Below are 14,688 nucleotides of genomic sequence, written 5' to 3'. Positions count from 1 at the left end.
GTTTGTTCCTTTCCACTGTGTATGTCTAATTTTTTTTTCTTCTTTGTCTTCTTCTTCTTCTCCTTCTTGATATTTTTCTGCTTATGCAGGTCATTCACAGAGTCTCTTCCAATCTTCTCTTTTTTCCCACAGTCTCCCTGTTCATCACTGTCACCCTTTGTAGTCCTCTCCGATTTACATCATCATCCACCTGATCCATCTTGTTTGCGGTCTTCCAATTGGTCTTCTTCCAGATTCAGTCCATTCCAGAGCTATTTTTTGTAATCTTTCTTGTCCCATTCTTTTGACGTTGCCAAACCATTTCAGCCTATTTCTCTTCATAGTCTCTTTTAGGGTGTTGATCCATAGCGTGTTTCATATTGTTTCATTTGTTATCTTGTCCCTCCTCGTTTTACCCAAGATCCGTCACAGAAAGTGCATCTCCGTCCTCCGTCGCTTATAATCTACTCAGATCTTTTTTTGCCCAAGTCCAACATTCTGATCCATAGGTCAATATTGGAAAATAATATGATTTATATATAATGATTTTTGCTTTGGTTACGTAATTTCCAATTTCTAATTATGTCTGATACACAATAATAAAGTAATTTCTTATCCTCTCCAAAATTTCTTCCTGTAATGTTTCTTTTCCCAGGTAGCTTACTTCCTAGGTATTTAAAAGCATCTACTTTAATAATTTTTCCATTAATTGTAACATCATAAATTTTTCTGTTTTCTCTACTGATTTTCATTATCTCACCCGTGCCTGCTTCTTCAATTGTCCTCTGCCAGGTATTTAGTTGTTCTTCTAATTTTTGCTAATTTTCTTCCCATATCATCACATCATCTGCATATGCTATGACTTTTGTATCATTTGCTATTGACCCTTGACGAACTTTCCTCATAATGTTATCCATCACTGTATTAAAGAGCCCTGGTGGAAGTACACTTTCTTGTCAAACTCCTCTGTCTATTCTAAACCATTCTGATTTTTTGCCATCTACTATAACACAGTTCAGACATTTGTTATACATGTTTCTAATTCTGAATTGCATTTCTCTTGACAATTCCATTTTATGCAGATCTTGCTATCTCACAATGGCATAAGACTTTTGTATATCTATGAATGCAACTACGATCTCTCTCCCAAATTCCCATTTCTTTTCTACTACTTGTCTAACTGTAAATATGGCATCAATAGGTGATCTCCCAGGTCTAAATCCTTGTTGTTCTTCTGTTAATTGTGAATCTATCTTGTTCTTGACTTTTTTTTGTAAAATTATCTTTTCATAAATCTTCATGCAATGACATAGTAATGTCTAATCATTTAAACTAAATTGCTTTAACATAGGTTCATAAAATTTATTTGAAATTAGATATTCCTAGATTGCTCTTTTGAGGAACTGAACATCAAATTAATTGATATTGTTCCAGTAAAATGAAAACAGTATCGAGATATGTTTATATTTATTAAGTGTTATAAATTGCTACTTCAAGAACATTTTTATTTCAGAAGGATTAAAATAATTTGAAACTGTTTCCAGGCAACGTACTTCTCAGCTCATTTCATGACTCTGTGATTCCCCCTCCGATGTGCGGAGAGAAATTGGTGTTGCCTGTTCCTGTGAACCAAGTGGTGTTTGGACCGACGGGTCTGTGTACGGTGTTGAGCGATGGGACTGTGGCTCTGTTTATCAAGGAAGGGAATAAACACTCGCTGCTCCGCTCTGGACCCGTCGTTTGGGAGTGCGACCAGCCAGTCTTCTTGCCGAGCCCTCAGCTCCATCATTGGGTGTGGATAATGGAGAACAGGCTGCTGTGTGTTTGTACTTTGGGGGAGACTTCATATCTTGTGTCTGTGTCTCTGGATGATGTAGGTCAGCTCACAGCTCGGTGAGTAATGTTATCAGAGATACCAAATAGGTGTTGCAGGACTCGACATAATGACACACTTCTTAATAATATTAATCAGTTCATTATCAAAATTAAAAACTGTGATTTCGTAGAATCTGATGATCTTCTTTCAAGAACAAAACATGTCATTCTATTTTTTAATTAAATTGTTTATTTTTCAGGTGTAGTAATAGTTATATTTATAAAGTCTGGCTTGACTGTAGAAGTTTGATGCTTTCTGTGTCCTGCTGAGTATTTCCTGCCTAACAGTGTTGTCTTTCGATATTGTGCTTCCGAGGTATTTGAAGTGGGAGGCTGATTTGATTTTTGCTCCTTCCAGAAATATATTTGAGCTTGTTCCTTCCCTGTTGATGGTCATTTCCAATGTATTTGTTTTGCTCATCTTCAGTCCAAAATTTCAGATTCTGTCTCTCCCCATAAAAGCACATCATCAGCAAATACCAGGGCGTTTGGTTCACTGTCCATTTTCTTGATAGATTTGATGACCTTGTACCTCTCTTTGTTTCAAACCATTTTGATCATCCGTTGCCTCTCTGGACACAGCTGTAGCACTTCTGGTATAGCATCTTGATTTTGTCAATTAAGTACTTTGGCACCTTTAGGTCTTCCAGACATTCCCATATCTTGTTTCGAGGAACTCTATCATATGCTTTTTCAATGTCCACAGATGCAATCACAAGATTTCTTCCGTATTCCCAGTACTTTTCTGTCAGCATCTTTACTGCAAAGATAAGATCAACAGTACTTTGACCTTTCCTGAACCCGTGTTGTTCTTCCTCAAGCAAAGGTTCCACTATCTTCCTAAGTCTTGTTTCTATGATCTTTTCTAGCAGCTTCAGTGAATGTGACAACAGCGTGATGCCTCTGTAATTTCCACATTTCTGTCGGTTGCCCTTTTTGAACAGTGGGATGATGACTCCTTTACTCCAATCTTCTGGAATTTTGTTACTTTCCCAAATCACCGATAACACTCTATGTAGGCAATTCAAGCCTGGTATTCCAGCTGCCTTTATCATGTCTGAGCTGAGATCATCAAAGCCTTGGGACTCCCCATTTTGCATGCTCTTTAGTGCTGTTTCTACCTCAAGCCATGTTAATGGGTATTTGTTGTTTTTGGCTTCATCTACACTACAATCATTGGTGGTGGTGTTGCCCCCATCTCCATTTAACAGCATGTTGAAGTACTTCTTCATTTCATCCCTGATCCCCTCCTCTGTTTGTATTAAGCTACCATCATCTGTTTCCAGTGCAAGGATGTTTATATTTTCATTTCTTTTACTGTTTACTATGTAGTAGCATCTGTCAGTCATAAATAAATCACTTCGGGAGTGGTGACCCCATCGTACTAATAGCCTATATATGATTCATTCATTACATCCCTGACCCGGTCAGTGACTGGAAAACAGGTTGTAGGTTTCCATTTTCACTAACCTATGCAGCTGGATTGTGGACTACAACAAAACAAGAGGACAGTAGAATGCAGGCAGCGGAGATGAAATTCCTAAGAGATATTGAGGGCAAAACCAGAAAGGATAGAATCAGAAATAAAGAGATAAAGAAAAGGACAGGAATCTTGAAATTTCAAGACAGGATAGAAACAAAAAAACTAAAGTGGTATGGACATATGATGTGAATGGGAGAAGAGAGAGTACCAAAAATACTTTTTCAGAGAAGTTAACAGGAAAGAGACCACGAGGAAGACCCCGAAAGAGGTGGACAGATTCACTGTGGGAGTACATAGAGAAGAGGGGAGAAAAACCAGAAGATGTACTTAAAAAAGGAGAAGAGTGGTGGAGAGACAGGCAACGATGGAGGCCCTTGATTCACAACCCGACACAGGAAGCTGGAAACGGCAAATGAAGGTGATGATGACTTGCGTCCTTTCCAGCTTTGGTTGTTCCGCCCATCCCCATATCTCTGCTTCATAGAGTAAAATGTTCTTTACTAGAGAGACAAATATGATAATGATTCTTTGGAAGTCAGCTCCAAATATTCTTTTACCTATACCCCAAACTTGCTTCATTGCCATTAATGCTGTGTTGTTGGCCTTTGTAATGTGTTTTTCTGCATTTACATTTTTTGTTGAACAGGTACCCGAGGTATTTGAATTTATGGACCTCTTCTATGGTTTTATCTGCCCATTTTGACTTTTTGGTCATTTTCTTGCTTCTTCCTCTTTTGAAGACAAGCATTTTTGATTTCTCAGCGTTCAGTTTTAGGTTCTTTTCTGTATATCGGGTGAACGCTTCTAGCATCTGTTCCACCTCTTTCTCATCTTTGGTGACTAATACAACATGGTCTGCATATTGCAGCAAGTAAATGCTGTTCTCTCCGATGGGGTCTTCAGGCAGGAATTTCTCTATGGCTGCATTTCAGAAATCTCTTGTTAAATGTTTTCTTTTTAACCTCACAGTTACGGAAAGCAGGAAGATCTGTCCTCAACGACTGTTGATATCCGCCCTCCTGATGAGGTTGGAAAGCAGGAACGAGCTCATCGGGGGCTGAGAACAGATGAATGTAGAAGAACCGGTGTTGATGAGGAGAAAGCCTGTTTATTTGGAATGTATGAAGATGTGGAGATTGTCCTTGTCCTTTTGTGTTTTCATGGTTGCCCATCTCTTTCTATTGCTCCCTCTTCCTATGCTGACCTGTCATAGTGTTCATCCTATTATGGTTTCCTTTCCATCTTTCTATCTGGCATTTTACTTCAATGACATTATCAGCTGAAACAACCTTAATTGGGCACTGTGCAGTCGATTGCTTACAGTTTGTTGAGACAGATGGACCTCAGTTGCCCTCAAGATGTCATCTCTTAATTGTTGAGCAGTCAAAGTTTGCTTGACCTGGTGTTGTCACCCTGTGTCGACCTTTCCTTGATCTGTCAGTCTCATCATTGGTCTTGCTGCGGTACTTTTTCCACATTTCTTTCCTGTGCACAATGGGTAATCCCTTCGATTAATGATACTGCTGCGTTTATATGTCCACCCTGAATCAGTTGTGATTCCCCTCCCCGAATTCCTTTTTTTTTTTTAAACAGTTGAAAATGAAGGGGGTTTGTTAAAGGCAAATAAATATGGTAAATATGTAAGAAAACCAAAAGGTCCAATAATACCCTCCTTGTGGATTCCTCCTTTTAATCATTACATGATCAGATAACGCTTCACCTACTCTAATTCTCTGAGTTCTGTTTTCTAGAAATGTAGCATGGATATCAATTATTAAAGGACAAATTGTGTTTTTTAGTAAAAACATTTTTATCATGTCAATCGTCATTCCACAATTGTTGTTCAGCCAAACTGGGAAGTATGCATTGCACATAAAACGTAAACACTAGCTGAAGCTCGTACTGCACTGTGTATACTACAACCAGTCTTCACCTGAAATGGCATAGTTCATCCCAGGCTCAAAACAGATGGTAGACAGTGACATCTGCTGTATTGGGTGAATAGTGTGTTCTCTACAACAGGATTACGTCCCCCTATCGCATAACAGTATTCCAAACTGTTTTCGTTTTTTTAGGTGTATGTAACTAAAGTTTTTTGGTTATAAATGAGTAGTGTTATTAAAATATTTCAATCTTTGGGCTGGGAAGACTTGGGAATATGGAAACGAGCTACTTGACTAAGTGGTGCATTTCAAGAGTGATCCGTCAGTGGATAGATGGCATTGAATGATGTTGGTAGACAAATAAGCTTGAATGGAGTTTTTGAAGGTAGGAAAAACCATAATATGAAAAAATTATCCCCGGCCTGTTTCCATTCATTCGACTGGATCAGGAATGTAATGAATGAAGCCCCCATCTAGCGGCAAGGACAGGAATTGCGCCGGCAGTGGTTAATGACTAATAGATGAAATGAAATGATATTGGAGGGTGTTGCTGGAATGAAAGTTGACAAGGAAAACCGGTGTACCCCGAGAAAAATCTGTCTCGCCTCTGCTTTGTCCAGCACAAATCTCCCATGGAGTGAACGGGATTTTGAATCAGGGGACCCAGCGATGAGAGGCCAGCTCACTGCTGCCTGAGCTACGGAGGCTGTACCATAATATGAAGATAAAGTTTAAATTCAAGACGACAAATAGGGAAAACATTTGTTTGTAGGAAGAGGAGTTAGGAATTGGAATGATTTACCAATGCAGATGTTCAGTAAATTTCCAACATTTTTGGAATCATTTAAGAAATGACTAGGTAAAGAATTTACAATTGGTTTAATGTTGCACCGACACAGATAGGGCTTATGTCGAGGATGGCATAGGAAACGCCTAGGAGTGAGAAGGAAGCAGCCGTGGCCTTAATTAAGGTACATTTGCCTGGTGTGAAAATGGGAAACCACGGAAAACCGTCTTCAGGGCTGCCAACAGTGGGGTTCGAAGCCACTATCTCCCAGATGCAAGCTCTCAGCTGCACGCCCCTAACTCGCCTGGTAGGTAAACAATTCATAGGGAATCTGCTACCTGGGCAGCAGCCCTAAATGTAGATCAGTGGTAAATGAAAATTAAGTTACTTCCAAAAGTGTCATGGTATCACTGAAAACAACCACCTTAAAATGCACCTAAATTTGTTCAAAAATAACACAACATATTTTTAAAATAATACAGATTGCTGGTGCCTACTAATGAGTCGTCTGGCTTCATGTCTGGGAATGCTGACAGTGCACTCTCTGTTTAAACAGAAAAATGACAGGCAGCTACAGCATTCAAAACTAAGAATTAAGAACACAGCTGCATTACTTTCAACAGACTGGAAAACATCACAGTTATAGACACCAAAATATATCGCTAGGCAATGCACTTAATTTACGCAAGTATCTGAGGGTTAAGGAAATTCTTGTTGTTGTCTGTAGTGTATTACGGTGTTGTTATCTCTAGAGATTTTATTTTCTCTATTAAATATATCGTATTAAGCTGTAGCATATTGCATAAATCACTTGCATGTTGTTCATCATCATCATCCTTTAACAGTCTCCAGTCGGACAGATGCAGTACAAGAGCACTCTCCATCTTTGTCTATTCAGGTACATTTCTTCCTTTTCAACTTGGTGCCATTCAACTCCTCTTTCTTCTAGGTCCTCCTTTACTTGACTGATCCACCATTTCCTTGGTCTGCCTCTAGGTCTTTTGCCTTCTAGTTCCTCTTCTAGTCATTTTCTTGATGTCCTTACGTTTCCGCGTAGCGACTGCTTTACTTGTGTATTATGACTGATCTCTTCATTCTGGATCTTACCGCTTCTTGTTTTCTGTAGCATTGACCTCAGAAACTTCATTTCTGCAGCTAAGTCTGCCACTATCTCTACTGCTGATCATACAGGTTTCAAGTGCATATGTAATTTTTGGCACAAAATATACCTAATAATGGAAAATTGTTCTCCTTTTTGGACTCTGTTAGTGATTTCAGCAGAGAACTCTGCATCAGTAGTTACAATACTACCAAGATATTGTTATTGGCAAATATGTGTGAGGTATTGTAGTTTTGTACTCTCTGAATCACAGCACTAATTTTTGTAAATTATTTGTGCAGGAACATTGTGGATGCTGGTGATGTCGTGCTGTCTATTGTGCCCACAACTGATTGTTCTGGAGCTATGATTCAGCTGCAGTCAAGAATGCTGTTATTGTACAATGTGGAAGAGGAGAAATTAGAGAACTATCTTGAAGATGTGCCACAGTCTTACACCCAAATGGAGATGTGCCGTGTACAGGACAAGGATATCGTCCTAGGCTTGACGTGCAACAGTCGTCTGTATGTGCAGTCCGTAGAAATAGCCAACAACGTAACATCCTTGTTTGTGCATCCAGAATTCCTTCTTCTCACGACTTCGCACCATAAACTGCACTGCCTGCGTTTTACATCAGAGAAACTTCCGGAGCTATTGTCTGGTCGACGTATAGAACGTGGGGCCAGGCTGGTAATTGCTGTGGACACTCGTGTTGTCCTTCAGATGCCTCGTGGCAATCTGGAGTGTATCACACCAAGACCGTTAGTGCTTCAGCAAGCTGCTGTCTTATTAGCTGCTGGCAATTATCGGGAAACAATGGAACTTCTCCGGAAACAACGGATAAATTTGAATCTCATGGTCGATCATAACCCTGACCGTTTTTTGAGTGATATCCAGAAATTTGTTGAAGACATTGTCGACCCATCTTGGTTATCACTCTTCCTTTTGGAGCTCTGTGACGATGATGTTACCACCACCATGTACTCGGACTCGTACGAACAGCCCAGGGAAAGACCTGAGTTCAAACCAAGTAAGGTATGTCAATTCAAATGAAATTTTGCTTTTAGCTGGCTCACTATCACATTGCTGGTGGGCTGCAATATTGGCACAGCTCAAGAAATATAAAAACTGAGTTTTTGCAGACTCTAGCATTGTCCGTAAATTTGTTTGCCACAAACTCCAAAGATAGTCCAACATAATCTATAGATAACCTTTGCAGCAATAGGGTCACGTCTTAATGGTTGCGGCTTCAGCAAGGGGAAGGAAGAAACAATTTTTTTGTAACATTTTTATTATCTGAACTTCAGTCGAGTCATTGCTCCTTATGCCACAAATTAATCGTTTGTGTTACAGAAATATTGTGGATTCCAGAGGTGTAAGAAGGTGCGGGCGTGAAGATCAGAGTATAATTTAAAACACTAAATTTTGAAATGGCATTTCTTTTTTACTTTTCTGATTTTAAAATTTGATAAATAATCTGAGTATGAAACAACAGTAACAGTTCAGGAGCTCGTCAGCTCATATAACAAGGTTGGACTATAAGTCCAGATCAGGTACAACAATTTACAAAGAATGAGCATTATAGCCCTAAAGGTACACTATATCAAAGAGCATAATTGCTCCACTCAGTTACACTTTAGAAGACAGCTCCCAAATTTACTACACTCTGGCCTCTCAAAGGCACAAATTTCTAATCCAAACTTTACAATAGATAAACCTTGAAAACAGTGTTCACTGTCATTTCAGCTCGAGAGTCTATTACACCCTCGTCCATAATTAATGATATTTTAAAAAGAGGCAATTTGTCCTCATTCTAAATGGCCTTAATGTACAAAAGAAAAGGTTTAAGAACTTGGCCATATCCTATATGGGCTTATGGCCCAAAGGCTAAGCCTATACTACAGAGGGTGACTAGATGGCGAAATATTAAGTGTCAAAATGGTTTGGAGAAATTTAGAGTTTTAGAAAATCATAGTTACCCCCATACCAAGTTGAATGAGAATTGATAGAGGGTGAACACTCTTTTTTCCCTAATTTACATATTTCCCAGCAGGGATTTGAATAGAGTCCTTAGACTCGCCTGAAAATTTACATTAAAAGGTGATTTATATTAAAAGAAAGAATTTTGAAACTTCCCCTCAGATTAACTTTCTAGAGCTATCACATATTTAAAGGTGTCTGTCATTACCTTGAACTGGTGGGCCTTCCGATGACGGGCAAGGCTGCCCCTGCCTCCACTTACATTGTATGCACTCTAAGACTGGAGCGACAAAGATGACGAATGACCCAAAAGCTCCCAGATTATATAGCAGAGGGGAAAGTTCCAGAACTCTCTAGGCAGAATGCCTGTACACACCCTCAATTTTAATTGGCTTCAAAATTATATACAAAATTCTGATTGGTCCATAACATAAGGAAGAAGGAAGCCTTAGTAGTGCTGACACCCTCAGCATATTAAAAAAATACTACAAACACTTCAGGTGTACAAATCTTGAAAATAGGAATTTCCCTTAACCCTCCGTTACACGCGCCGCGGAGTGAGAGTCCGCACTTTATTATTCTTTGGTATCATAGGCCGAAAATGCAAGGCAGAACGCGCTGCCTTCTAGTAGCTTCCTTTTGCAACAATACAAAGGCCGTGACGGCGTGAGAATGTCTGAGTAATCGAAGAGCTGTTGATTACGGAAGTTTATATTGTCAACTGCAGACTTGCGGAGTCTGAGTCCGCAGGCGTGTATTGGTGAGTAGTTAATCTTACTCTCTCTTTTGGTAAGTCATCCATTCTTCCGTTACTATTTATTATAAAATTATATACTTTTATTTCCTACAAGTGTAGTAGTGGGCTCATTTTGATATATTTTCTACTTGTGATTATTTACAGTGGGATAAACACGATGTTACAAAATGAGCTATGAATAATTATTTTGCGTCCTCTTTCCAAGGAGTTGGTGCGATTTATTCCGAGAGTTATGGATCAAATCGAGCAGTCATTGGACGACGATGAAGTTGGTGCAAGTGATTATAGTGATCGAGACGTCGTAAACGATAGTGATCATAATTCTGAGAGCAAACAATCGACGTACGGAGAGGACGTGACTGAAAGTGAGCAGCATGGAATATATGTCGGAAAGGACGGGGCCGAGTGGAATCATCGCCCTGCAATAGAAGGGTCAGGCAACCTGAACATAATATTATAAAACATTTCCGTAGAGTAGTAGGAGTTGCCATGAATAGTGAGACGCCAGTTGAAGCTCTGCAATTGTTCTTTACCGACGAAATGCTACAAGAAATGGTAACATGCACAAATCGCTATAAAACCCCTTGTGTCATACAAGTCAAGGAACGACAAAGTTGTATTGGTTCTATCTACTTTCCATGAAGACCATTCTATGGACGACGATTCAGATGGATCAAAAGCCTCAATGATTACCTTCTATAATGACACGAAGTCGGGCGTTGATAAGGTGGATGAAATGAAATGCACTTATTCCACGGCAAGAACATCACGACGTCGTGACTTCTTCCGTGCGATATACATCAATTAATAGAATGTAACGATTAAAATTTTATTCCAAGTAGTAAAGTAATAACCAATTATTGTTAATTTATAATTAGTTTTGCTAAGTCTCGTGATTTGCAGTTGATAACTAATTTATTTAAAGGACTGAAATGTTCTTGTAAATGTAGATTGTATACACATTTACCCATATAAATAAAATCAAATAAAGTAATTACGGTGTAAGACAGATTGAAAAAAGATAGAAATAAGGAATTCTTGAAAAAAGAATTGAAATGAAAGGAATGAAGCTTGCAAACAATCGCGGACTGTCAGTCCGCGCGCGTGTAGCGGTGTTACAACAGAGCGCGCGTTTAACGGAGGGTTAAAAAATTAACAGTCCGTCCTCCCGCCAGTCAGTAGTAGAGACATCTGACGATTAAAGGTCAAAACTTCATTAGATACACAGTTCAGGGTTTACATCACAGATGGCCTTCTATAAGGCGGGCAGTTCAGCTGAACAGAGAAGGTGTACCTCTGGTACAGACCTCCACCCCCTAAGGTTTTACCACAGTGTGAACAGATTGAAATCTTGTGGGCATTTTTTTTTTTTTTTTTTTTTTTTTTTTAAATTATAGATCAAAATTAGAAAAATTTATTGATAGAGAGTCTATTTACATAGTAATTGAAGAAAAGAATTCTTGATGTAGTTTATGAAGTCATAGAAGTCCGGTCAGTTATGCCAAAGGTTGACAGCAAGAGCGGCCGCCACTGCCGATGTCCGGATGGGGTCCCTTAGCTCACTCAAGTACCCTCAGATACCTCTCTCCTGCTACCTTGAGAGGGGTAGCCATGGTGATGGTCACTATGGACCAAGTAGCATGGATCTGCCCAATGATGGCGTGGGCGGTTGGAGTTCAGCATCCAAGCCGTTACCTCTGATGATGTTGCCCAAGTTGGCCGCTGAGATGGAGACTTGGCCGGAACAAGGCGGGCTCTTACCCTGCGCCGGCACCTCTCGCCAGTTGAAATTAGGGCACTGCAACAATTAATTTCTGGGCGACAGTAACTGATTAAATTGACAATGTTTAATATGGAGCTGTTGAGGTTGGGAGCATGTAGGACGAGTGCACTGAATTTCTGACTCCGGCTTGGAGGCTGGAGCACGTAATGGCAGACAGGAAAAGAAATTATTGAAGAAATTTTTGCTAAAAACTTAAATTACTAAGCTGCTAAGGAAAGAAATATGATTAATTTTTTTTGCTATTTGCTTTACGTCGCACCGACACAGATGTCTTACGGCGACGATGGGATGGGAAAGGCCTAGAAAGTGGAAGGAAGCGGCCGTGGCCTTAATTAAGGTACAGCCCCGGCATTTGCCTGGTGTGAAAATGGGAAACCACGGAAAACCATCTTCAGGGCTGCCGACAGTGGGGCTCGAACCCACGATCTCCCGATTACTGGATACTGGCCGCACTTAAGCGACTGCAGCTATCTAGCTCGGTGAAATATGATTAAATTGGCAATGCCATCACTTGGTGGTGTATACTGAAAGCACAGAGTTCATACAGGTTTTACTTCGGACAGATGGACCCGAAAATTTTTCTCTGTTTCAGGATTGCTCACCAAGAGGGTGACCAGCATTAAGAAATCAAGAATAATACAAGGTCCATGAAATCTGGGAGCAGGCTTGCCTGCTGGAACATCATTTTTATCATAACTTGATCTTCAACCTTCAACGATCATATCTCCCTTCACTTTCTCATGAGAGGCTTTAAGGTTATTTTTGGCCTTTCTCCACCGATCCTTGATATTATCTAGGTCTATTGCCTCTGGTAAAATCTCATTGATCGACCACAAATTGGACAACGGAGTGTTTGGAATAAACTTAAACCTAGGAGACGCGGGAGAATACTTGTGCGACTCATAAACCGCCGAGTTGAATGCTAAAGGTAACCTAGGAGACGCGGGAGAATACTTGTGCGACTCATAAACTGCCGAGTTGAATGCTAAAGGTAGCAAATGTAATGAAGTGTCGCAATGAGAATGATCTTCATGGTGAAAAGTGATCAGGGCAGATCGGATTGCGGTTAACCCACTCAGCTATTGATGGTTTTGGGTAATAGGCTGACGTCGTGACGTGAGATGGTTAGATCAAAACAGAATTTATGAAATAAATTAGAGGTGAATGCCTTGGCGTAATCAGAAACTATATACAGTCAAAACTGGTTAAGATGTCCCTCTCTAACGTGTTTCCCTGGTTATTAAGTCATTATTCCAAAGTCCCAGTCCATGTCCTATTAAATACATGTTAAAGAAACCTGGATAGCACATTTACGTTACTCTTTAGTACGTTCATAATATTCTCGTCATAAGAAATTTAAATTAGCTTTCCTAGCCACGTTGCACGCATGATGCGTCAGCGGCGACTGGCCTGGGTGAGGATTTGGTAGAGAAAATTTCACGGCCCTAGCATGTCAGTCTGCAACTGCAGCTTGCCTCAGTCTCAAACCAGTCTTTGTTGTGGGTGTGTGGTTGTTAGGGTCGCATAACAGGAGCTCGTGTGACATGTTGGTGCTTAATTTTACGATCGTAAATGCATTGTGTAACAACGTATGTAAATTAGGCCTACTGTACGTACGTATACAGCTGACGGGTTGTTGCCTGATTTATGTCCTATTAAATACACACGAAAGAAACCTGAATAGCACATTTATTGTTGATAAACTAGGTATTTGCTTTGATCCTGTATTGGCTTGTTTGAATCTATTAAAGAACTATTATAGTTTCTTTAATAGATTTAGCACATTTATGTCGCTCTTTAGTACGTTCGTAATATTCCGACCATAAGAAATTTAAATTAGCGTTCATGGCCACGTTGTGTGCACGAAGCTCCAGTGACGACTGGCCTTGCTGAGGATTTGGTAGAGAAAATTTCAAGGTCCTAGTGTGTCCGCCTACAGCTGCAGCGAGCACCAGTCACGAATGAAGAGGTGTTTTATGACACAAATAAAAAGACGGCGGGATCATCTAATAGACCTTATACTTACACATGATGAGTTATTGAAGAAAATAATAGACGGTTCCATAGAGGAAAGAAACTATAGACTATGATCAAGATTAGAGTACATGATGCAAATATTAGATGACACGAGATGTGACTCCTACAACTAACTGAAACGTGAAGAATGGAGAGCTGCTTCCAACCACCCTCACAGCTGATGACTAGAGAGAGAGAGAGAGAAGTTAATTGTGTAACAACGTACATAAATTAGGCCTAGTGGTTATAGAGAAGAACAAAGCCAGACATTTTACAAATGATGAAAAATTATAGTTTATTGTGAAAGTGGATGCTAATCCACACATGAAATGTGTGAAATAGCTCAGATGTTGGACATTCCTACAATAACTTTAAACATAATTGTAAGCGACGTGTGTAGTTCGCGTCTCTAAATATGTTTTTCCTTGCTGTTTTGCTGTGTTAGTGTTCTTAAAATGTATTTCATTAATTATAATTGTAGACACTTGCTTCTTTGTTTTCATCATAATTATTTTTACGTTCAAACCTAACCTGCTACGGTATGGAGTAGACCGTACAGCCAGCGACACAACGGTCCTTTAGTGGAGGAAATGCCACTAGAATCCATCAGGTAGCATCTGTACTTCATGTTAGGAGTGGCTACCGACAGCGTCTGTTCTCCATGTTAGGGGCGGCTGAGTCTACACCAGTGATGGCAAGGGGAAACCACAACTGGTATAATTTCCCAGGAAATCACTATGGCGAGAAATCAGAAATAAAAGGCCCCTAGTCCCAGGCAGCTCTTAAATGGGCAAGGGGTGCTAAGAATCTCCTGGCTCAAATTAGTGAATTCCGCAATAAGAATGGGAACTTGGAACATCAGAAATCTCTATGCAGCTGGCAAGCTTGACACTCTTATCAAGGAAATGGTTACATTAAGAACACCATTAATGGGAATGAGTGAAGTTCGGCGGCCTGGTGCAGGTAAATGTCATCGTGATGATGGTACATTCTGTTACTCTGGTTGCGAAGATAATAATAAAGATCATAGAAATGGAATCAGAATC

The 14,688-nt window shown here is 39.9% G+C and overlaps 1 protein-coding gene across 2 annotated transcripts in view; it reads left to right on the top strand.

Moving 5' to 3' along the window:
• Elp1 (elongator complex protein 1) overlaps positions 1-14,688 on the top strand; it is a 313,623-nt gene that overhangs the window by 23,651 nt on the left and 275,284 nt on the right. For both annotated transcript variants that reach the window (XM_067136206.2, XM_067136207.2), the window contains exons 2-3: positions 1,524-1,872; positions 7,409-8,141. In XM_067136206.2, coding sequence (XP_066992307.2) covers positions 1,524-1,872; positions 7,409-8,141 — 1,082 coding nt within the window. The remainder of the gene's footprint in view (positions 1-1,523; positions 1,873-7,408; positions 8,142-14,688) is intronic.

The sequence above is a fragment of the Anabrus simplex genome, chromosome 1 (genome assembly GCF_040414725.1).
Source record: "Anabrus simplex isolate iqAnaSimp1 chromosome 1, ASM4041472v1, whole genome shotgun sequence".
NCBI classification, from domain to species: domain Eukaryota; kingdom Metazoa; phylum Arthropoda; class Insecta; order Orthoptera; family Tettigoniidae; genus Anabrus; species Anabrus simplex.
This window is presented reverse-complemented; position numbering and strand designations above follow the sequence as displayed.